The 23,416-nt window shown below is 44.0% G+C and overlaps 1 protein-coding gene across 28 annotated transcripts in view; it reads left to right on the forward strand.

Annotated features, from left to right (window-relative positions):
* celf2 (cugbp, Elav-like family member 2) overlaps positions 1–23,416 on the forward strand; it is a 654,485-nt gene that overhangs the window by 567,572 nt on the left and 63,497 nt on the right. For all 28 annotated transcript variants that reach the window (XM_070897133.1, XM_070897131.1, XM_070897140.1 and 25 more), the window contains 2 exons: positions 9,346–9,394; positions 17,501–17,635. In XM_070897133.1, the coding sequence (XP_070753234.1) occupies positions 9,346–9,394; positions 17,501–17,635 (184 nt within the window). The remainder of the gene's footprint in view (positions 1–9,345; positions 9,395–17,500; positions 17,636–23,416) is intronic.

The raw sequence follows: 23,416 nt of genomic DNA on the forward strand, positions 1-23,416 counted from the left end.
CCGTGAACGAATACATTTTTAAAAAACAGTCCTTGCTCCACTCAAGCCTCCTCCCATCCTTCCTCATCTAACTCTATCAGCGTAACCCCTTCTCACTCATATGCTTTTCTAGCCTCCCCTTAATTGCATCGATACTATTCGCTTCAACCACTCCCTGTGGTAGCGAGTTCTACATTCTCACCGCTCTCTGGGTAAAGAAGTTTCCTCTGAATTCCCCTATTGGTGACTACCTTATATTGATGGCCTCTAGTTTTGCTCATCCCCACAAGTGGAAACACTCTCTGTATCTACTCTATCAAAACCTTTCATAATTTTAAAGACCTCTATTCGGTCATCCCTCAGCCTTTTTTCAAGAGAAAAGAAACCCAACCCGATCATCCTTTCCTGATATGTATACCCTCGCGTTTCTAGTTTCATTCTTGTAAATCTTCTCTGCACCCTCTCCAGTGCCTCTATATCCTTTTTATAATATGGCAACCAGAACTGTACGCAGTACTCCAAGTGTGGTCTAACCAGGGTTCGATACAAGTTCAGCATAACATCTCTATTTTTCAATTCTATCCCTCTAGAAATAAGCCCTAGCGTTTGATTTGCTTTTCTTATGGCCTTCTTAACCTGCGTCATTACTTTTAGCGATTTGTGTATTTGTACTCCCAGAACCCTTCGCTTCTCTACCCCATTTACATTAGAAACATAAAAATATAGAAAATAGGTGCAAGAGCAGGCCATTCGGCCCTTCAAGCCTGCACCGCCATTCAGTGTGATCATGGCTGATCATGCAACTTCAGTACCCCACTCCCGCCTTTTCTCCATAACCTCTGATCCCCTGAGCCGTAAGGGCCACATCCAACTCCCTCTTGAATGTATCCAACGATCTGGACTCAACAACTTATTTTCCAAGTATTATGTGACCTCCTTATTTTTTCCCACCAAAATGCAATACCTCACACTTAGCTGTGTTGAAATTCACCCAACTCTATCTGACCTTAATTGATAGGGACCTCAATTGTCAACAGGAAGGAGGGTATACCAGTTAAATCTCAACGTCTGATGGCTCAATGAGAAATGCACCATGCAGCATAGTGCTGAGCACTGCTTGAATTTCATGGGCCAGCCAGTTTCTCCTCATTCCTGGACCAATTCCAAATCCGTTGTTAAGGGAGTGACATTGAGAACAGACCCATCAAAAATCATCAAATTCCAACAGTCAAATCCAGCGTCATTACCCGAGTGATAAATGTACAGCTACTGGCTGTAGGAGGGTGAATCACTGGGCTGGGGATCCTTCACAAAGTACAGAGTTACAGTAGGGAGGGTAGAGTTCAGGAGAGTGAAGTTTTGCCAGCGCTCAAGAGGAGCTCCAAAATTTCCACCTTGTGCATGGGTCCCGTTTGCACCATTTTTTCAGAGTTTCTGCACGTCCTCCTTCAAAATTACAGTGGATGAATCCCCATGGAAATTACCCCCTCTCCCCCACGCCCAGCCCGGCTGTTTTTAGGATGAGATGTCGGTGGTGCCCTAGCTAGATGTGACGGATTATCTTCAATTATCCATCAGTTGTCTTGTCCGAGTTGTCTTTGAATTTCAGACGGTGGAGTTTCGATTGCTGTGAAGTGGTTTCAGCTTCAGATTGAGGTCTAGTGTGTGCTTTATACTCTGGCTGTGAAGCCACTCGAGCCAGTGTGAGAATGTGCTCCAGGAGAGGCAGCCTCGTGTCTCTGAGGCTTCATACCTGCTGCAACAGAATGGTGGCCGTTGAGAAGAAAATTCTGCCGACGCTAACGATGTGAGCAGTGCTCGGGTGCCAGTGAGCAAGGCTCTCACATTACCTGCCCAGAACACTGGGGCAGCCCAGTTGTGTGGACCCAACGTCGCTGACAGGTTCTGGTCTCAAACCACCGCTGCAGTGTAATCTGTGCAACACTTAACTGCACGTTGAAGCCTCAAGACAAAAGGGAATGTCACTCCTGCAGCGAAAAGCAACATTAGAATAATGTGGGCTGTGTTAATAATTATTCTGAATTCAGTTGAGGAGAAACAACTCCATTGCTGTGGCTCCTTCATTGGTTAATAGCGTATTTTTTGCATGACAAGTATTTGAATTACAGAGGGATGCAGACATATATCTGGGTAAGATAACGAGAGCCAGATGAAGGGTTCAATTAAAAGGGGCTTAGAAATACAATGGTTTCCATTGTGACAGGGATAGAAAAGAATTGACTATCTAGAATGTTAATCCATGAATCAGGATTACAGCAGAATGGGCTAGACCAGCTGAATGATCTATTCTCATTCCTCACTTTGTTGTGCCATCGTAATGTTTCAGTTCTAATAATTTTTTTTTAAAAGCCCGAGTCCTGGCTCTTGAGTTGATGCAGTGAGCAGGAAAGTCCAGCTTTACTCCCCAGCCTGCAGTTCGTGAGCTGATCTCGCCGGGTTAGCGGCCAAGGCATTGATATCTGCCCCTGCGCTGCTGGGTGGGTTGAGGGGTAAAATCACCAGGGTTCCCACTCTGGCTCCAGCAACGCCTTGCTGTAAAACGCAGTGTTTGGATGTTGGGTGAGGCTTGGCTGCCATGCCCCCACAGTCAAGCAGCTCGCTGAAGCTCGCACATAAATCAGTTGGTATCTTGGCCTCTGGTGCTGTGATCTAAATGTAGAAGTCAAGGATTGCAATAACACTGCAGTGTTTCCTCCCAGTTGGCTGGAGTCCGTGTCATGCTCTCCTCAACAGAAGGCTCCCTCTCTCTGCCGCCCCTGCCTTGAATCCCAGTGTAGCTACCTCCATCTGTCCTCCTGAATCCCGATGCTCTCGTTACTCTGCCTTCCCGGACTCCAATGCTCAACCACCCTGTTCCCTAAGTCCCAATGCTGGTGTCTCACCTAGCCTTCTCAAGCCCCAATATCCTGCCTGCCCTCACCTGCCTGATTACATAAGAAATAGGAGCAGGAGTAGGCCATTCGGCCCCTCGAGCCTGCTCCGCCATTCAATGAGATCACGGCTGATCTTCTACCTCAGCTCCACCTGCCTGCACTATCCCCATATCCCTTGATTCCCTTAATATCCAAAAATCTATCGATCTCTGCCTTGAATATACTAAACGACTGAGCCTCCACAGCCCTCTGGGGTAGAGAATTCCAAAGGTTCACCACCCTCAGAATGAAGACATTTCTCCTCATCTCAGTCCTAAATGGCCAACCCCTTATTCTGAGACTGTGACCCCTGGTTCTAGACTCCTCAGCCTGGGGAGAACATCCTAATTCTCGATGCCCTGCCTGTCCCAATACTTTTGTTCTTGCTGTCCCCTGAAACTCTCTCCCCCTGCCTCCTCCCCACCCTCCCACCAATTCAGATCCCTTGCCAACCGTGCACCAACTGAGTCTCTGTCTGATCCCTTCCTGCACCCCAATGCTCTGCTGCTCCCCACCTGCCATTCTATGTTTACTCAATTGGCAAGATGAGCAGGAGAGAAGTAAAACATGGAAGAATAAGAAAGAGAAGGAGAAAAATGGGATGTAAAAAATGAAAGACCCAAGTGAAAGGGAAAACAGCGATGGAAGTAATGGAGAGAAATAGGAGGAGAGAGAGAGCAAAACAGGAGTTGGAGAGAAATAGTAACCTAGCAACACTTCATTCCTTCTCTTCTCGAAATGTTGTACTCATTTTTAGATACTTTCACTGAACCATCATTTGTGATTGAGTTGATAATATATACCTAAAACCTTTCTTAATTTCTAATCCTTGCCCTCTCAATAAAAGCGGAGAATGAGTTTCTTTGTGCATTTTCGTTTCCTATTCAGCACACGCTGCTATTAGACATTCATTTGTCAGATGCTAAATGTTGTATGGGCACCAGCTTCATTAAAATGGACCGTCACGAATTCTTGTCTCAAGAGGTCATCATTGGGTGCTGTTAATGAGATGCACAAGGGTGACTCTGTATAACTCTTAATGGTTACAGACAAGATGATTTATTGAATCAAATGTGGGCTATTGATTGACCTGTGGTGAGCAATATAATTGCACCATGGTTTTTTTATTTTTAAATTGCCATGAGCTCAGTAAAATGGAGAAACATGAAAGGTTTTCCTTCATGGTTCCAATTCTTAGAATTACCCATGACTGACAATTCACAAAGGTTCATATAACTGAATATTGCTCCCTGTCCTTGTCCCATTTTTCAAGAAAATGCTTTTTTTCATGTTTCTACTGAATAAAATCTTCAGTTCGAGGACAAAATATTACTTCAAGGGCATGTCATTCTAAGAATGAACAAAATAAGGTTGTACTTTACAGTGAAAAATTTCAGTTACATCTGTTCAACTTTCCCTCAAGAAAATATATAATTCATGCAGAACTCCATTGCCCAAATACTATCGTGTATACCTAATGCCTCCTGTCCTCCACCTATCACCAGTGGTCCTCCAGCCCCAATGCATTGATTTCAAAATGCTTATCTTTGTATAACAACAGTGACTACACTTCACTGGAGTTCAGAAGAATGAGAGGGGACCTCATAAAAACGTTTAAAATTCTGACGGGGGGTTAGACAGGTTAGATGCAGGAAGAATGTTCCCAATGTTGGGGAAGTCCAGAACCAGGGGACACAGTCTAAGGATAAGGGGTAAGCCATTTAGGACCGAGATGAGGAGGAATTTCTTCACCCAGAGAGTGGTGAACCTGTGGAATTCTCTACCACAGAACGTTGTTGAGGCCAATTCACTAAATATATTCAAAAAGGAGTTAGATGAAGTCCTTACTACTAGGGGGATCAAGGGGTATGGTGAGAAAGCAGGAATGGGGTACTGAAGTTGCATGTTCAGCCATGAACTCATTGAATGGCGGTCCAGGCTAGAAGGGCCGAATGGCCTACTCCTGCACCTATTTTCTATGTTTCTATGTCTCTAAAAGTACTTCATTGGCTGTAAAGAGCTTTGAGACGTCCGGTGGTCGTGAAAGATGCTGTATAAATCCAAGTCTTTCTTCTTTCCTTTTCTTTTCTTCCTTTAAAGCCCTCTGTGTCCTCACCCACCTCTGCAACCTCCTATCTTCCAAACAAGCATCTCCCCTTCCACCACTGTTGGCAAAGCCTTCAGCCGTGATGTTACTACACTCTATTCTTTCCCTTAACTCCTCCATCTTGTTTCATCAGGAGTTTCCTGAAAACATGCCCTCTTTGACCATACTTTCAACTCCCCATGGCATATCTCTAACAAACAAGAGTCTAACCACCTCCCCATGATATTCAACGGCATTACCATCACCGAATTCCCCAACATCAACATCCTGGGGGTCATCATTGACCAGAAACTTTACTGAACCAGCCACATAAATATCGTGCCAACAAGAGTAGGTCAGAGGCTGGGTATTCAGTGGCAAGTGTCTCACTTACTGATCCCCAAAGCTGTTTCAGAATCTACAAGGCACAAGTCAGGAGTGTGATGGAATACTCTCCACTTGCCTGAGTGAGTGCAGCTCCAACAACACTCAAGAAGCTCGGCACCATCCAGGACAAAACAGCCCGCTTGATTGGCACCCCATCCACCACCTTCAACATTCACTCCCTCCACCACCTGTGCACCGTGGCTGCAGTGTGTACCCCCTACAAGATGCACTGCAGCAACTCGCCAAGGCTTCTTCGGCAGCACCTCCCAAACCCGCGACCTCTACCACCTAGATGGACAAGGGCAGCAGGTGCTTAGGAACACCATCACCTCCACATGCCCCTTCAAGTTACACACCATCCTAGCTTGGAAATATATCGGCCGTTCCTTCATCGTCACTGGATCAAAATCCTGGAACTCCCTCCCTAACCGCACTGTGGGAGCACCTTCACCACACGGACTGCAGCGGGTCAAGAAGGCGGCTCACCACCACCTTCTCGAGGGCAATTAGGGATGGGCAATAAATGCCAGCCTTGCCAGTGACCGCCCACATCCCGGAACAATTTTTTTTAACTTTCTGCTATGTTAAAGGAGCTATACAAGTGCAGGACCTTCGACCTGAAATTGCGGTCTGAGGCTTCTCGTGGGTGAATGCCTCCGATCTGCAAGAAAAGTGCACAGCTATCTGGTGCCTCCGTATCGACAGACCCCTGCGGTCCTGGGCCTGCAGGTGTACGCCTGCGTAAAGGGATGCACGGAATTCGCAAGCGTCCCGGGGATCATGTGGGCCAGCCCAACCAATCAAAAGGGGGATTCCCATTATGCTGATGGAGATTCCATTTACATGCGGAATCCCCATAAGCATAATAGGAATCACATAAAAAAAACAATTTCACACAACCTAAATAAAAATAAATCACCACCTGTTTAAAATTAATAAAAATACAATTTAATTAAACATTTTTTTAAAAATAATTAAAAATTGTTTTAAAACCTTTTTAAAGAGGTCAAAAATAACCTAAACTAATTTTAATAATTTTTGAATGTTTAAATGATTTAACAAAATGTATTTTAATATTTATTTTCACCTGTACGCTGGTAAAAGAAGACCTGACTCCTGCTTTTACCAGGCGTAAGGGTTTCATGGGCATTCGCTGGGCAGTAGTTGGGTAAGGAGCCCAACTCTGTGCTAGCGAATGTCCATTTCCTGTGCATTAGTACCATCTGTCAAGCTGAAAATTGACAGATCTCAAGTTCCTGGTTTCTGCACATGTGCAGCACACGCGGAAACCTGGAACCTGCGGGGCACTTAGCGTACACGGTCATAGACCCCGTAAAATCTGGGCCCTTGCCAACCCCAGGACAAAACTGAGTGGTCTTGATGTTTCTGGTGTTGTACACGTATAAACTTCCGCCGACATCTAAAGTAAGGCGGGCCATTTAAAATGTGGGTGGAGGTGATATATCATGACTGCCCCTCCCTGGAATTTTCTCACTGTCCCTCTCAATAAGAAGAGATGCGATTCTGTGCTATTGACGTTCATGAGTTTGTCTCTTCAGACGTTGTACTATGAAGCCACATGCAGAGAGCTGTTCAATCTTTTCTCTTGTTTTGCATAATCAATTCCTCCTTCCCATTCTCTTCTCCTGAAGGTGCCAGTTCTTACAAGATTCCAAGGAATGATGCACTTACACATGACTGGGGCACCAGGAGAGTTAAATTGCAAAGTTACACACTGTCTCTGCAACCTTGCTGCCTTTAAAAAAAATATTATCCTAGAAATTACTTGTTAATTAAATTAGCTGACAGATATTTCCTGCATCTGTACGATATCCCTCTATTTTAACAGAACCTTTAATCCAATTAAAATTAGGACAATTAAAATCATCCATGAATGGAACATTTTAAAAACAATTGTGGTGTCATCAGTTGTAGAATAACTCTGTCGAGCGATTCACAGGAGGGTGCAATCAATACAGTTTAAAAACAGAATTATAAGGGATTGAGATTGGTGGTACTTGTGACCCTTGGTGGCCCCAGGGTCAAGACTTTTAATCAGCGGCACTTTCCGTCATGAAGTAAGTCAGCCCATTCCGTCGCCGGGGAAACCTCACATAGAATACCACAGTGTGCCTGAACCTTTCTGACCAGCGATGCACAACCTTTTCCCTCGCGATTGAGTGCTATCTCTTTTTATCCACATGAAGGCAGCATTTTCTTTGCAAAGCCGAGGGAGTGACAAAAGAAACGGCTCCTGGGAGAGATGAGCTGTAATAAAGGGGAAAGTGTCCGAAAACGCCTGTTTTAAAGTTAAGACAGTTTAGTCGTCTGGGCAACGTATGGCTGATCAAATATTAAGGTCCTGTTAATAGAGCATTACTTTCTACGTTTGACTCCTCTGTGGGCTGCCTGCCATTAACTTTATTCACTTGTGACAAAGTGACTAGTGTCTGTCTACCATCCCCGCTGAAATATTGATTTTCTGTTGTTTTTTTTAAACGATAATTTATAGAGGTTGAGGGTTCAAACTGTTTCCTGCTCAGATTTATTGCCTATTATTTGCTACCATGAGGGAAAAGCCTATGAGGTGCAGAATAGTTATAGGTCAGTGTTGAATCAAATAGAAATGTTACGTTTCCCAACAAAAAAAAAAGCAGTACTCAAGTGTTTTATATTCTGTGTGAGTCTAACCTTGTTCTGACTCGGGCATCTTGGGAGCAACACAGTTCATTGTATTAACAATAGATGAAAAGATACACAGATTCAGATGCTGGCAAGCTGAAATCAAAACAGAAAATGCTCAAGTCTGCCAACGTCTGTACAAGAGAAAGGGAGTTAGATTTTTCGATTTGCCATGCAGGTGTAAAACTGGCATTAGAGTGCTGCAGATTGTAGAAACTGCCCGATTTTAATTTCCATTAAGGGTGGCACAAAGACAGAATGGTTTGGGGAGGAGGTTCTGGAGAGCAGTACACAGGCAGCTGAGGACTATGCCGCCAAGGGTTGGGTGAAGGAAAAGCGAATGGATAGAAGGATGGAGTCAGAGGAACGAGAGGGAATATAAAAGAAAGACTTGCATTTATATAGCACCTTTCACGACCACCAGGCGTCTCAAACACTTTACAGCCAATTAAGTACTATTGGAGTGTAGTCACTGTTGTAATGTGGGAAATGCGGCAGCCAACTTGCGCACAGCAAGCTCCCACAAGCAGCAATGTGATAATGACCAGATAGTCTGTTTTAGTGATGCTGATTGAGGGAGAAATATTGGCCCCAGGACACCAGGGATAACTCCCTTGATCTTCAAAATAGCGCCATGGGATCTTTTACATTCACCCGAGAAAGCAGACGGGGCCTCGGTTTAACCGAAAGACAGCACCTCCGACAGTACAGCACCCCCTCAGCACTGCACTGGAGTGTCAACCTAGATTAATGTGCAGGTTAAAGGAAATTACAAAAATAGGGTGTGGCAAGGCCAGAGATGGAGGAATAGGCAAGGACAAGCATTTTGAATTGAATGTGTTTGGGACAGGGAGTTGAAGAAAATGGATCTCAAAATTGGGAGAGATACAAACTGGGCTGCCGATTCACTATTGCCTGTTTTTACATTCTCACACAAAGTAAAGTGTCGTCCGGACAATACGCAACCTATGAATGGGACAAACCAAAGAGCAACATTGGTGTCTGGGAGTAATTCGACACAAACCCTTATAGATAAGTGAGGATATGTGCAGATAAACAGCTTATTATAATGGGGAATTGCATGTGAACTAAATAATGCATTCATTTTTCTTTGAACCATTGGCTTTTCATGGTATTGTGATTTTAAATAATGGAGGAAGAATTGATGTTATTTTGCAGCGATGCTCAGCTGGGAATATTCCCAATTGTATCTGTATGGAGCACTCATGTTGCTTTCTGTGTTTCAGCGAATAATTCGAGTTTCCTCTTTCGTTTCAGATGCATCATCCTATTCAGATGAAGCCTGCTGATAGTGAAAAATCAAATGGTAAGCAAAGCATTTGCACCGACTAATGGGAGATGGGATTTCTTGTGCATTGAGTTCGTGTTCCTGCCTCTCAAAACACTTTCCCTTTTCTCGGTGAAGGCACTGACTGTGGGTGGATACAGGTCCATGGGTTTGGCATCCCAATGGTACGTCCCCAAAGTAACCAATGAGTGCCTGTTAACGTTAAAATCATCATCATCGGAATCAAGGAACACTTGCTTCCACTCTAATAATGAGTCTTTAGGTGACTGAACAGTCCAATACGAGAACCACAGTCCCTGTCACCCTGTCACAGGTGGGACAGACAGGCAGTTGTTGAGGGAAGGGGTGGGTGGGACTGGTTTACCACACGCTCTTTCCGCTGCTTGCGCTTGATTTCTGCATGCTCTCGGAGTTCAACTGTGAAGGGAATCAGAGTCAGGCCCAATCCTGGGCTCACTTGATACCTACATACATGCATCAGGAAACACTGGGAAGTGATCAGGAATGGAACCCTTGCTCGCGTTTTTCCCTTTAACCTAGCCCAGAGGTGCCGAGACTAACTGTAATGCAGTGCTCCCTACCCAGTAATTCAGAACAACAACAAAAACATATATTTATATAGCGCCTTTAACATAGTAAAACATCCCAAGGCGCTTCACAGGAGCGTTTGCAAACAAAATTTGACACCGTGCTACACAAGGAGAAATTAGGGCAGGTGACCAAAATGTTGGTCAAAGAGGTAGATTTTAATGAGCGTCTGAAAGGAGGAAAGAGAGATAAGAGACCTTTGTCCCCTTTAACGGCGTGACTGCGCAGCGCTCTAAGGGTCCCATGCAGCTGATGAGCCGGCTTTTAAATTGAGAAAAAACACGCATGCGCGGACTTTTGAACGGGCCGCGCGGCCCAAAAGAAATTACGGGGAACATTGGTAGAGGGGCGAAGCTATTTAGGGAGGGAATTCCAGAGCTCAGGGCCTTGGCAGCTGAAGTAGAATACAGGCTTAACACAACGGTAGAACGTAAATAAAAAGTGACCTGTGTGTGTCCTGAAGAGCGGGATGAGTTGGGAGGAACTGGCCAACCCTTCTTCATTCTCATATCAGGCAATGCAAGTTTGAAATAGACTTCAGGATGGCCCCTGAAGTTGGCAGTATAACTGGGGAGGCTCGGGACAATTAAATGGGTCTGTGGAGAGAGTAGGTATTGAAGGATATGGCAGAATTGATTTATGGGTCTAATGTCCTTGCCCTGTTCCTAAAAATGCTAATATGTGTATTTACTTATCTTCTTTTACAGCTCTTGACATTACTGTTGTGTCTCAGTAATTAGCCAAGATGTGTCACAATTCATAAGATGGATGCAATGTCTCATTCTGCCCAAAATGGCACCCAGTGCCGGCCCTATCATTGAGCGCATCGGGCGCACAATGATATACCTGGATTCTTATTCGGGCCTCCAGCACTTTGAAGATATCTGACCAGCTTGGTCAGTTGCAAGCCATGCCCTGGCCCCATGGACGCAGAGCACAGAGCTGACCCCAATGTAGTCTCGTAGGGCAACTTCACTCAGAAATGTATGCAAAACCTCTGATGCATACAAACTTTCGATCACTCTAATTTCATACTTAACAGTTCCTTGCACATTTGGTCAGGTTTTCATGCCCACGGAACTGGTTGTGAAATTTGCCTTCAAATAGGTTTCCATCTCGAGACTGAGCCTTGCGATGCGTTTGTGGAACTCCTCAACCGATGCAGCCATGTTATAATGAAGAAGGGCAGTCGAGTCTTAACTGAGTCTAATTGATTTCCCTGGAATGTAATTATGTTGCCTTGACCCTCGTGCTCTTTTCCTGGGACTGACGAATCTTTCTATTTCACCTTTGGCTACTGGATCCAAAAGTTGTCAGTCACCGAGACCCAAAATCGAAAGTGGAGCAAACGCCTTGGATTCTGGGTTTCAAAGACGCTCTCATTTATCTTGAATCTATTTCAGAATGAACACTGTGGTCTTTACAACGCTACATTTTAAAGTGTATGATAAATAATGTTGCAGATTCTACAACAAATGCCATGCAACAAAAAAAACAGTAATTATGGATTAAGTTGTCATAAAAATTCATAATGAATTTTCAGACTAATTAAATGCCATATGTTGACATTAACAAACAGGAAGCTGGTTAATTAAATGAGACACTCTGGAGGCTGTTTCTACAATGACTGATTACTCGCTGGAGTTGTACCAGTCTTTATATCGAAGGGTTATAGGGGAAGGAATCATGTAGAAGAGGTGATTGCCATTTTCATCATTCCATCACTTGCAAGCAATGAAGAACAGCATCCGTCACTTCATGTGTCGACAAAGCGAGGACAAAAACTTTGCCAACCACTTTGTCGTTGGCGTAACTCGTCCCCGTGACTCAGTTGGCCAATAGGGAACTGAGCCATGTAAATCCAGAGGGCCACAAGTTCATGATGAATCAGCTGATGTAACCACAGTGGCGATATAGGGCACTACATTCAACAGCACCCCTGGAATAAGGAGGAGAATAATCAGCCAGGGATCCTGCATCTGACTGGGTGATGCCAAGCTGGGATTTTAAAAGCCTGACGATTCTAAGAGAAAGAGAAGCTGGGAGGAGGTACAGAAATACACAGTCTTGAAGTCCTGAGAAATACTAAATGAATGTAGGAGACAGTGCAACGAGTGTTGACTCAACATAGTGAGGATGAGTGGCAGAACATCAATTCTCCACTAACTGTTCTTCTTACACTGAAGGACTATCAGACCTGGACACTTCTAATCCTGTTGATGGGATGTAGTTGGGTTGTATGCAGTCAATTGGATAAGTGGTTACATTTATCACCGCACATGGCCTTTACGATAATATAAATGTCCCGAGAATATAATTTTGTGATAATCTGGTGTTGGTCGTTTGTCAGGGATTCATTTCAAAGAATAATTCATTGCATGAAGGCCTTTGAGATATTTCAATGTCAGAGGGACTATCTAAATGCAATATTATTACCATATAAAAGTATAGCTTAGGAGCCTTTGGGACTACATTTACAATAGTTTTAGAGCCGTGTTTCATATTAGGGAATGGGTTCTTGTTCCCTGATCACTTTGCCTTCTTACAAAAAGATTGGTTTGTAACTGAGAGGGATTTAACCCATTTATAGGTTGTTACATGGCAATGCCCTTCAATCTTCATGGAGACATAAGCACATAAGAAATAGGAGCTGGAGTAGACCATTTGGCCCTTCGAACCTGCTCCGCATTCAACAAGATCATGGCTGATCTTCGACCTCAACTCCACCTGCCTGCACTATCCTCATATCCTTTAATTCCTTAACCTTAAACCTGTTGGCAACATTTCTGTATCGCAGCGTTCAGTTCCTAGTCAAGGGACATCAATCTTCCTTAAATTGTTTTCTTTAGCTTCTTGTAATCAATTCCCAATTTCCGAGTGACTCTTTATTTTCAGGCTCTTTGATGTGGAGAGAATGGACTGATTGCTTTGCCCATCCCTGACCTCTGTCGCTTTCATAACCGGCTTGGCATCATCTAACCGCGACTTCCTGGTTTACCTTATCTTCTCTTCTACTCATTTCAACTGTGGTGGCGTCTTGCACTATGGGCTGTGCCCTTTCACTTTGGTTTCTCAATAATTAACCAGACTCCATTCTTGACTCGTGCTACAATGGTCTTGTATGTACTCAGGATGTTTGGTGCAGCCAAGACGCAAGGGTTCAATATCACAAGCTTGAGAAGGTGGCTGTATTCCATGGCTTACGATTGTGATGTTTTGTACGTAGATGTGTAGAACTATGAAAACAGAAGTGAATTTTAACAAATCTAAACATGAGCGAGAATATTTGAGTTAATATCCAGTCCAAAACTGGATGGTGGCTATTGACAATTTTACACAAGGTAACCCTGGAGAGCAGGGGAAGGGGCAGGAGATGTTACTCTGGAACTTGACTGGATTTGCTAAGTTGGGATGACTCATTGGTAGCACCCTTGCCTCTGATCAGACGGTTCTGGGTTCATGCCCTACACCAGGACTGGAGTGCATAATCTCGGATAAAAGCCAAGCTTGGGCTGACGATCCATGGCAGATGAGTATCTCACAGTTAATGCTGATATCTCCAGGTTCTATATTGACCTTTACCCAGTTCTTGAGTTAACAGGATGATCGAAGTAACTGGTCCAAGGTCACAAAATAGGTTTGGATGAAGAACTATTCAGTCCACTTGATTGGCAGTCCTGCTATTGGACACAAAATCCACTTCCTCCACTCAGTGTATTATTTTATTTGATAATCGCTCCTGTGAAGCACCTTGGGACGTTTTACTACATCAAAGGCGCTATATAAATGCAAGTTGTTGTACCAGCATACCATGGCTGCAGTCCGAACTGTCTACAGGACAACACATCAAGCTTACTTTCTCAACACCATAACCTCTATCATTAAGAAGGACAAGAGCAGCAATGTCATGCTCCAAGTTCTCCTCCCAATTTATGTGCCATACTGACTTGGACGTATATGGCTATTCCTTTATCATCGCTGGGTCAAAATCCTGGAATTCCCTACCGAACACCATCAGCTCAAGTGCTGTAGTGGTTCATGATGGAGACCCATCAGCGCCTTTTCAGGTCATCTGGCGATGGGCCATAAAGGCGGCCATGCCCATACCTCGAGAACATATCATTTAGACATGCCACCTTTCCTGAATACTAGCTGTACTGCTTTGCTATTAACATACCCCTGAAGAGGCAGAAAGGAGTTTAGTTTAAAGTATCATGTGAAGGCTGACCATCTCCTCAAACCAGCTGCAACAATTACCATTAACAGTAGATATAAATCACTGGCAGAATTCAGGCCTAAGTATCGTGATTGTAGCAATCAGCAATAACCCTGGTGAATCCTACGAGGTTCAGGTCTGCATGTCCTGAAATGGGCATGATCTTCTCAATGTTAGATTATAAAGAGGGCTGAAGGAGAGGCGTGTCCTCTGTCTCTTTCATTGTGTGCTGATATTGTTGGAGTCTCCTGCAAACCCTCTCAACTCACTACCAATCCTGTGTTCAAATTTTACCAACAAGCAGTAACCTAAAAACATTCTGGTTTGTGATGTCGAATATCCATGCCGGTTAACCCTCCTTTAAGATGCTTCTTAAAACCTCACTCATTGACCAAGCTTCTGGACACTTGTCCTAATATCTCCTTATCTGGCTCAGTGCCAAATTTTGTCGGTTAATGGTCCTGTGAGACGCCTTGGGACGTTTTACTACGTTAAATGTGCTATATAAATGCAAGTTGTTGTTGTTTAGTTTCTCTCCTCCCCGCCGCCGCTCCTGAAGACACTGACTCGTGTTGGTGTTTTCGACAGGTGCCAGCAACTAGAACATAACAAGAAATAGGAGCAGGAGTTGGCCATTTGGCCCCTCGAGCCTGCTGCGCCATTCAATACGATCATGGCTGATCTAATACCTCAACTTCACTTTCCTGCACTGTCCACATATCCCTTGATACCCTTAATATTCAAAAGTCTATCAATCTCTGTCTTGAATATACTCAAAGACTGAGCCTCCATAGCCCTCTGGGGTAGACAATTCCAAAGATTCACCACCCTCTGAGTGAATAAGTTTCTCCTCATCTCAGTCCTAAATGGCCAACCCCTTACTCTGAGACTGTGACCCCTGGTTCTAGACTCCCCAGCTTGGGGAGAACATCCTCCCGACATCTACCCTATCAAGCCCTGTAAGAATTTTGTATGTTTCAATGAGATCACTTCTCATTCTTCTAAACTCTCGAGAATATAGGCCTAGTGTACTCAATCTTTCCTCCATAGGACAATCCCCCATCCCAGGAATCAGTCTGGTGAGCCTTTGTTGCTATGGTAAGCATATCCTTCCTTAGGTAAGGAGACCTAAACTGTACACAATACTCCAGGTGCGGTCTCACCAGGGCCCTATATAATTGGACTGGAATAGCGGGTCCTTCATTGAAACATCTGTGAACCCATGTGGAAGCAAGTCATCCTCGTTCGAGGGACCACTTATGATGATATAATTGCAATAAGATGTCATTACTCGTATACTCAGATCCTCTCGTAATAATGGCCAGCATACCATTTGTTTTCTTAATTGTTTGCGATACCTGCAGGTTAATTTCAGTGATTCGTGTATAAGGACACCCAGGTCCCTCTGAGCACCAACATTTCCCAACCCTTCATCATTTCCCAGCTCTCTGGCATCCCACCCCAACGGCCTTTCCGTCGGCTGAAATTTTTAATCCTTTCTTTCCATGCTTTGCTCCCCTCTTGAAGTACAGAGACTTAGACATTAGGGCCGATCGCATGCAGTTATCAGTGGAGCTGGCAGGCAATGTGTGGATGCAAAATCTGCTTTGGTTCGATAGATATTTGTTAGGCAAGGGTATTAAGGGATATAGAACCAAGGCGGGTGGCTGGAGTTAGGATACTCATCAGCCACGATCTAATTGAATGGTGGAACAGGCTCGAGGGGCTGAATGGCCTCCTACCGCTCCTATGTTCCTAATTACTGGGAGCCTGGAATCAGTCCTATTTACAGGAGTTGCACAACAGAAAATGATCACACTTAGAATCTGCAGAACAGTTCAGCACTCGGAGGGTGAATACGCACCTCCTTCACCACCTCCCAAAACTCCCAATGCCAATCTGTAACATTTTGGCTTTGCCCCCCTCATGCGACGATCTAAGAGATGTTTTACGGTAGACCTGTAGAATATTCGCATCAAGGTTTTATGTTAAATTATTAATGAGCGTTTTATTCTGATACAGCAAGTTTCTGCTCCAAACAACCTCCGGTAATAGGCCATTCAGTTGCCTGGTGTGAAGAAGTGGAGTGCAGGAAAGTGGATCAGCCCTGATCTCATTGAATGGCGGAGCAGGCTCAAGGGGCCGAATGGCCTACTCCTGCTCCTAATTCTTATGCTATGGGACAGTACTTCAATATATGCATAAACATACGGAACAGTAAAAGCCTGACAATGACGGCATTTATTATACCCATCTGAAAATGTTATTTTTAACTAAACCCAAAATGCAAAGGCAGCAAACATCCATCACTCGGATAAATGTCTCTTTTGTGTTAACTTTCTCAAACCATCAAGTTCTTGATGTTTTTTTTAAAAATCTGTTGATTAGATGACGTTGTGGAAATAGAATAATGAACTTGAGGCTGACTATAGTTTTCTCATTTTAGTTCTGTTGTTGACTGCACTGAACCTGACTGGATACTCATGCTATTTCTATATATGTATCTAGATCTTTTCATCCACATAGGGTAAAGTCAGATAGCCACTGTCAGTGGAACCTCAAGGTGGTGCCAATTTAGTTTGTGCTGTTTGAAACTGTGACACAGATCCACGGCGAAGAAGGCTTGATCCCAACTTTCCAGGGAAGGCCCATGACTGCACGCTGTTCATTAAAACTCGAGGGGACTTCCTTTGATGTCGTGTGGCAACAACATTGAGGAAGTCAAGTGCACAGATTCTGCTGTTTGGATTTCCGTCAGAAAATCTCTCTCGCTCAAGCTCACAACATATGCCTTTAAGCTGTCTAATTTACAGTAAATTTGATTTCCATTTTGTTAAGTGTTTGAGGTTGTAAAATACGATAATCCAGCTGCACTTTATTAACCGTTTAAGCTTTTGGAACATGACGTGGTGTAAATTTGCCCTATGTGCCTATAAATATATTAATTCATAAATTCTTTATTTTATTGCAAAGCTGATTCAGGCTGTTGGATGGAAGGATATTATTCACATCCCTTCTAATTGCCTTTTGTTGGGGCTGGTGCCGAGAACTGAGGTCCATGGGGGGATAATGGCAACACATATTTTGCAGCAGTTGATTTGTTATTCAGACTAACACTCAGCCGCTGGCTTATTTGGAAGGAATGTAAAAAAAAAATCTTCTTGCTTCAGGGGCTGTAACTGATAACAGCATCGCCTCATACTGTCTCACCTCGTTGCCTATTGTGTCAGTGAAATGTCGACAGCGGTGAGCAATGATCAAACGTTAGCGCTAATGGCCACCCGCCTTTTCTTTTTCTTTTTCTTTTTTGCCCCTTCTAGCTGTGGAAGACCGAAAGTTGTTCATAGGGATGGTTTCGAAAAAGTGCAACGAGAACGACATCAGGGCAATGTTCTCGACGTTTGGGCAAATAGAGGAATGCAGAATTCTACGGGGACCCGATGGGTTGAGTCGAGGCAAGTGTGCAATCCATCCTGCCTGTTTTTTTCCCCGTGCTAATTGGAACTATATGTCACAGCCAGTGAAGTAGAACGTTGCACCTTCCATTCAAAATGTTACATATCAATATGTCTCCTCCAACATGGTGCTAACTCTCTGAGCTCCTCCAGTGAGGTATTTTAAGCCCATGATGCTACTGCATTAATTACTGGATTCTGTTTTGTGCCATTCCCTTCGGACAGTATTTAATTAAACTTGACTCTCATCCTGGCAGCTTCAGATGGCCAGTTTCAATAGACAACCGAAAAGTAAATCTTAATTTTTTTTACTCCTTATTACCAAATGGTTTTAGCCCTTTTAAAGTTTTTCAATTGTGACGAGGTTAATAAGCTTCAATCTTCTCGCCAGTAGTTATTGAATTTAAGTTTTCAAATGTTTCAAAGCCTTCTCTTTAGGTAGGACACGGGGCCCATTTTAACCATCCGAGATTTGCAGTAGCAATGATGAGAGATATAAAGGTATATAAATTTTAAGTTGAGGGAATCATTTTGCAACTATTTCCATTAATTTAACAAAATCAGTCTTGCTCTGACTTTCAGAGATGATGGCCCTGATTTTAACTCCCCCCACACCTAGTGGAAACCAGGCTAGCTGTGGTCACCTAATCACAGGGAAGGATGTTACCGCTCTGGAGAAGGCACGGCGGGGGGGGGTGGAGAAACATGTCCTGAAGTGTCACTGACGTCACCAAAGGTGTTTTGCGAAGCGCTTTCTAATTTGCCAGAGGGGAAGCAGCCAAAGGTTCCGTGAGGATCGCACACAAATGATGGGGTTGGAATGAAATTTGCCCCATCGTCTCATGTGCTTGTAACCAAGAGAGAAAAAAATGGTTTACTAGATCATTTTCCACAAATGCCTCATTCTTTTAATCACTCGTTCAGCTCCTTGCTGTCCAATTAACTAACATTCATCATGAAATAAAATGTTAGCTACTCTCCCATCGTACTAGTAGTCATGGTAAAGTGAGACTCCACTGAGATATTAGGACAGGTGGGGTCAAAAGAGGTAGATTTTAAGGAGAGTCAGGTTTAGGGGGGGAGCTCCATGGCTTAGAACCTTGGAAGCTGAAGGCGTGGCCACCAATAGGGGGAGCAATTAAAATCAAGGATGCGCAAGAGCCCAGAATTGGAGGAGGGCAGAGATCTCGGAGGGTTGTAGGGCTGGAGGAGGATACAGAGATACAGAGGGAACGAGGCCATGAAGGGATTTGAAAACAAGGATGAGAATTTTAAAATCGAGGTGTTGCTTAACTGGAAGCGAATATAGGTCAGCATGTCGGACTTTTGCTTAAAATTGAGGATTCTTTCTCCCACCCTCCCACACACACACATTGGAATCGTCTCCCTATGAAAGTAGTTGTTTTTGGGAGGGCAAAATAAAACTCCAGAGACACTGGGTACATTTCTTTGGTATCTTCTCTAAGTCTATTCCCCCTCACGGACGCCCCCACCCTCCCCCATGCAAAATGACCACCATAGGATGCAGAATGTGCACACCCATTCTCCCACCCATTTCTGTAGTGTTAATTAATTCATTTTTCTGATGTCAGGCGTTACAATAGCAATCTCAGTTTCGCACAGCGAGCAAATTGCACCGGGTTTACAATCCAGTAGGTTTGCAGAAGAGGGAGAGATGGGGTGGGGAAGGTTGGACCTGCGATATCACTGATGATTAATGTTGCACTGGGTTCCAGGCTCAACCAGTAAACCTACAGCTGGGAACGCAAGAATAAATGTATCAGCAAGCCCCACAACTCCTGTCAGCTATAGATGAAAGCGAGCCAGAGAGGAAAATAATATTTCAGTCCATCACAGCTGCTGCAGGGTCCCGCTCCCTGAAATGTTATAGCCTGTCTCCCCTCATTCAGTGACTGACTGACCCCTGCTGTGTGCTTGAAGCATTTTCTGATCTGGTTTCCATACATCTCCACCTCGCTTACCCGAGCGCTGAAAGAGTCTGTCTCCGCCGACGGCTCTGGGCTTCCGAGAGACCGATGGTAGGAGCAAAATAAACAAGGATAACATGAAATGAAAAATAATAACACAGTTGATTGGGGCTTAGAATAAGCATTGTTTAAACATGGACGCTGTGTCGAGACCAGAATTAGCTGGAGAGAAGGCTGAATCCATTTAATCACTAATTTGTCCATGATTAAAAGTGACAGACCAGTTACCTCTCCTGATAAATGGAGCTCTGCAGGTTTAACCATTGAATTACAGAGCAACCACACCCGACTAAAGCAAAACCTATTCCGTCAGGATTCTGTCCCTTTCCCTTAAATTTTATAGGGTTTAACGGTGCAATGTTTTTTTTTCCTTTTGAAAAAATCCCCCTCTCAAAAGATGGAGGTAGTTTTAACACTCAAATGAAAGATAGACTTCTTCTGATCTTCTGACAGAGGTAATAGATGTGTTAAAAAGAGTGCTCTTTGACAGCGGGGAAAGTGGTTTTCCTCTGATCGTGTCAGACAGAAGGAAATTACTTTCAGAAACCTTACTGTGGGCACAGATAGTTTCTATTGGGTCACAGGAAATGCAGGAACTAATGTAAGATTGCAAAATTAAAGAAAAAAACATTTAAGCCAAGACAACTCTTTCCATTAGCCTTCTCTTGCCAGCCTGAAGATAACCAACATTGAATATTTAACAAGGCAGCCTCGACATTAGCCCCATCCGCGTACACTTTCATTCTCGGCAAGGCCGCTTTATCGGTTGTCCAGGGCAACACAGTGAGCTCAAGAAAAAAGATAAAACCGACAATTGTAACTTTGTTGTCAATTCCTCACAGGTACTGTGAAGCTTTATCGAAATGTCATTTTTTTTCCCCCACGCACAAAAAAAGAGTCCTATAGTTTTTTTCTTTATTTTACAAAAACTGAGGTAATCTGGTAAGATTAATTTTCAAGAAAATTTGGACCTGGTAGGGTGAAGGGAAAAAAAAATAAAAGTGGGATTTAAGCCCAGTGATAACTTTTACAAGCAGCTTGGATGGTATTGGCTAAGAGGCAGCGTCTTCCCCCTTGTCCGAAACTGTGCTGTGAGAAACAGGGTATTTATGTTAACGGCGTTGTCAGTCTGTCCTCCCATGCGTGACCATTGACTTGTCATTTCTCCAAAAATGGAGGTCGTTTTTAACGCTGAAATAAAATCAAACTGAATAAAGATTTTCATTGGTTTTTGCCCGTTGAAATTTCTAAAGTGACGTTCACTGGCTGTGGATCCGCCCCGTGGTGGGGCCCACCAGTGTTGGATATGAGCAATACCTTCTCGCCCCCTTAAAGCTTCGCCTGCAAACAAGCTCCCTTTCACAGAATTCTTCTGTCTTTCCATTGCCCCCCCACCGACCTTCACCTCCTCCCAAAATAAAATAATGGCACTGCCCAAGGGCTTTCTGTGCATTCAGCAGCCCGTCTGTCAATACCAACCAACCGTGCCCGAGGCTCGAGCATTTCATTTGGGTAGTCACCAAATTTCCAAATTGGGTCTCTGGGTTGCTTCAGAAACAAAGCCAGCTGTTTCCCCAAGTCTTACCTCGACACTGACTCTCTCACCTCTTGTCATTTAAGCCCTCCGTCCCTCTCCCTCTTCTCCCCCTTTCTCTCTCTCCGTGTCTCCCGAGCCCGGACTCCCCCGAAGCTCTTGGATGGGAAGAGCAGCTGCAGCCGCCAACGGTAAAGGTGGGAACATTTAACCACACGGTCTTTGGTAAAATTTGCTAACACATCATGGCCTTTGAAATGATGCAATGCAATATTAGTAGACAAACGCTTGACGGATTCCTGTGAAATTCGTATGAAATCTTATAGACAGATTTTTGAACGATAAGGGAGTCGAGGGTTATGGGGAGCGGGCGGGGAAGTGGAGTTGAGGCCATGATCTTATTGAATGGCGGAGCAGGCTCAATGGGTCAAATAGCCTACTCCTGCTCCTATTTCTTATGTTCTTATGTTTCTTTTGTCTGTCTCTTGAACAGACATTTTGAAATATGGGGCAAAAGAACTTGCATTGTGTGTCTCAGAAGTGCTTAAATTTATTCTCCGTTCCCCCAGTCCTCTTTAGCTATGGAGTGTTGTGCAGATTCCAGATCCAGGCACAAGGAACCAGGAGATGAGACAAACTGGGTTGTCAGGGATTTCATTCTCTCCCCACCCCTTCCCATAATGGGATGACCCTTTGAAATTGACAACAACCTCGGGATTTGCCACATGTGGAAATCCAGAAGTTGTGGTCAGTCATTGACGGTTACAAAACAGGCTGCGCTGTCCCCACAGAGCCGGAAATCTGTGCAATCAGCCAAATCAGGGAAGCTGACAAAACTTTTGCTCTCCCGCAGTAAGTATGCTGTTAAATTCCCCACTAAAAGTTATACCCAAAGCAATTAGGTGTAACTGGTTATTACTGCTAAACAAATGTGCAGGGCCTGGAAAACCAATTTTAATTTTGCGCAGTGTGAAATTTGTCCATTTTAAAATAAAAATTTTACAAAACTTTCAACAACATTTTTTTACATTTTTTTTTTATCCATCTTTATTTCAGGTTTGCTTTTTCCCCAATGTGAAAGCCCCAATCTTTCTTTTGCGCTCTCTCTCTCTCTCTCTAACAATTTGTAAAAGTTACAATTTTAAGAGCTTTCTTGTTCGCTGTCGGTGATAATTCTGCCTTCTGATTGGCTGCTCAGACGGCCTATTGATGTCACAACAGCTGGCACAAGGGGCTCCCCACTGTGCTCCGTTGAATTAAATTGAAGGTTGGAAAAGCCAAAGTTCTCGACAAAAAGATCCTTGTGCGACGCGTAATGTGGGGCCAGCGGCAAATGGCTTTGCTCCGTTACTGACCACAAATCCTGGGCCAATAAATCAAAGCCCGATTGTTGGCAAATCAGAAATAAACAGGGGAAATTCCACGGCAGAGCCGTTAGCAACTGAAAGAGGAAAAAGTAGGCCACTTTTTTTTCCAGCGGGGAGAACTTTTGGTCAGAACAGTTCTCCGAAGGGTCGTATCCAGGATGTTAACCTGTCTTTTCTCTTTCAGCTGCTGACTGGCCTGCAGTCATCCAGTAGAGAGGCTTCGTGACCTAGATATATAGCTTTAACACTGAAACCCACACTGGATATTGTAACTCTCTCTTCCCACAGTCTGGCTCACTCCAATCGGCCAAAGTAAAACTACCGGGCCGTAATATAACGACAACAACTTGCATTTATATAGCGCCTTTAACATCCCAGTGCGCTTCACAGGAGCGTTATCGATCAAAATTTGACATCAAATCACATGAGGAGATAGTAGGGCAGAAAGAGAGAGGTTTTAAAGAGAGTCTTAAAGGAGGAGAGCGAGCTCGAGAGGCGGAGAGGTTTAGGGAGGGAATTCCAGAGCTTAGAGCCCAGGCAGCTGAAGGCACAGCCGCCAAGGGTGGAGCGATTAAAATTGGGGATGCGCAAGAGCCAGAATTGGAGGAGCGCAGAGAACTCGAGAGGGTTGTAGGACTGAAGCAGGTTACGGAGATGGGGAGTGGGGTGAGGTCATGGAGGGATTTGAAAACAGGGATGAGAATTTTAAAATCGAGGCGTTGTCGGACCGGGAGCCAATGTATGTCAGCGAGCACAGGGATGATTGCTAAGGGTTTTAATTCTTTCTTTGATAGTTAGGGTAGATTGGATCGAATAGATGACAACTACCCAATTTTGGGTTAATGAAACAAAAGGCAAACTTAAAACAATTTATATACAGCCAAGCAATAAA

The sequence above is a fragment of the Pristiophorus japonicus genome, chromosome 13 (assembly GCF_044704955.1).
Source record: "Pristiophorus japonicus isolate sPriJap1 chromosome 13, sPriJap1.hap1, whole genome shotgun sequence".
NCBI lineage: Eukaryota > Metazoa > Chordata > Chondrichthyes > Pristiophoridae > Pristiophorus > Pristiophorus japonicus.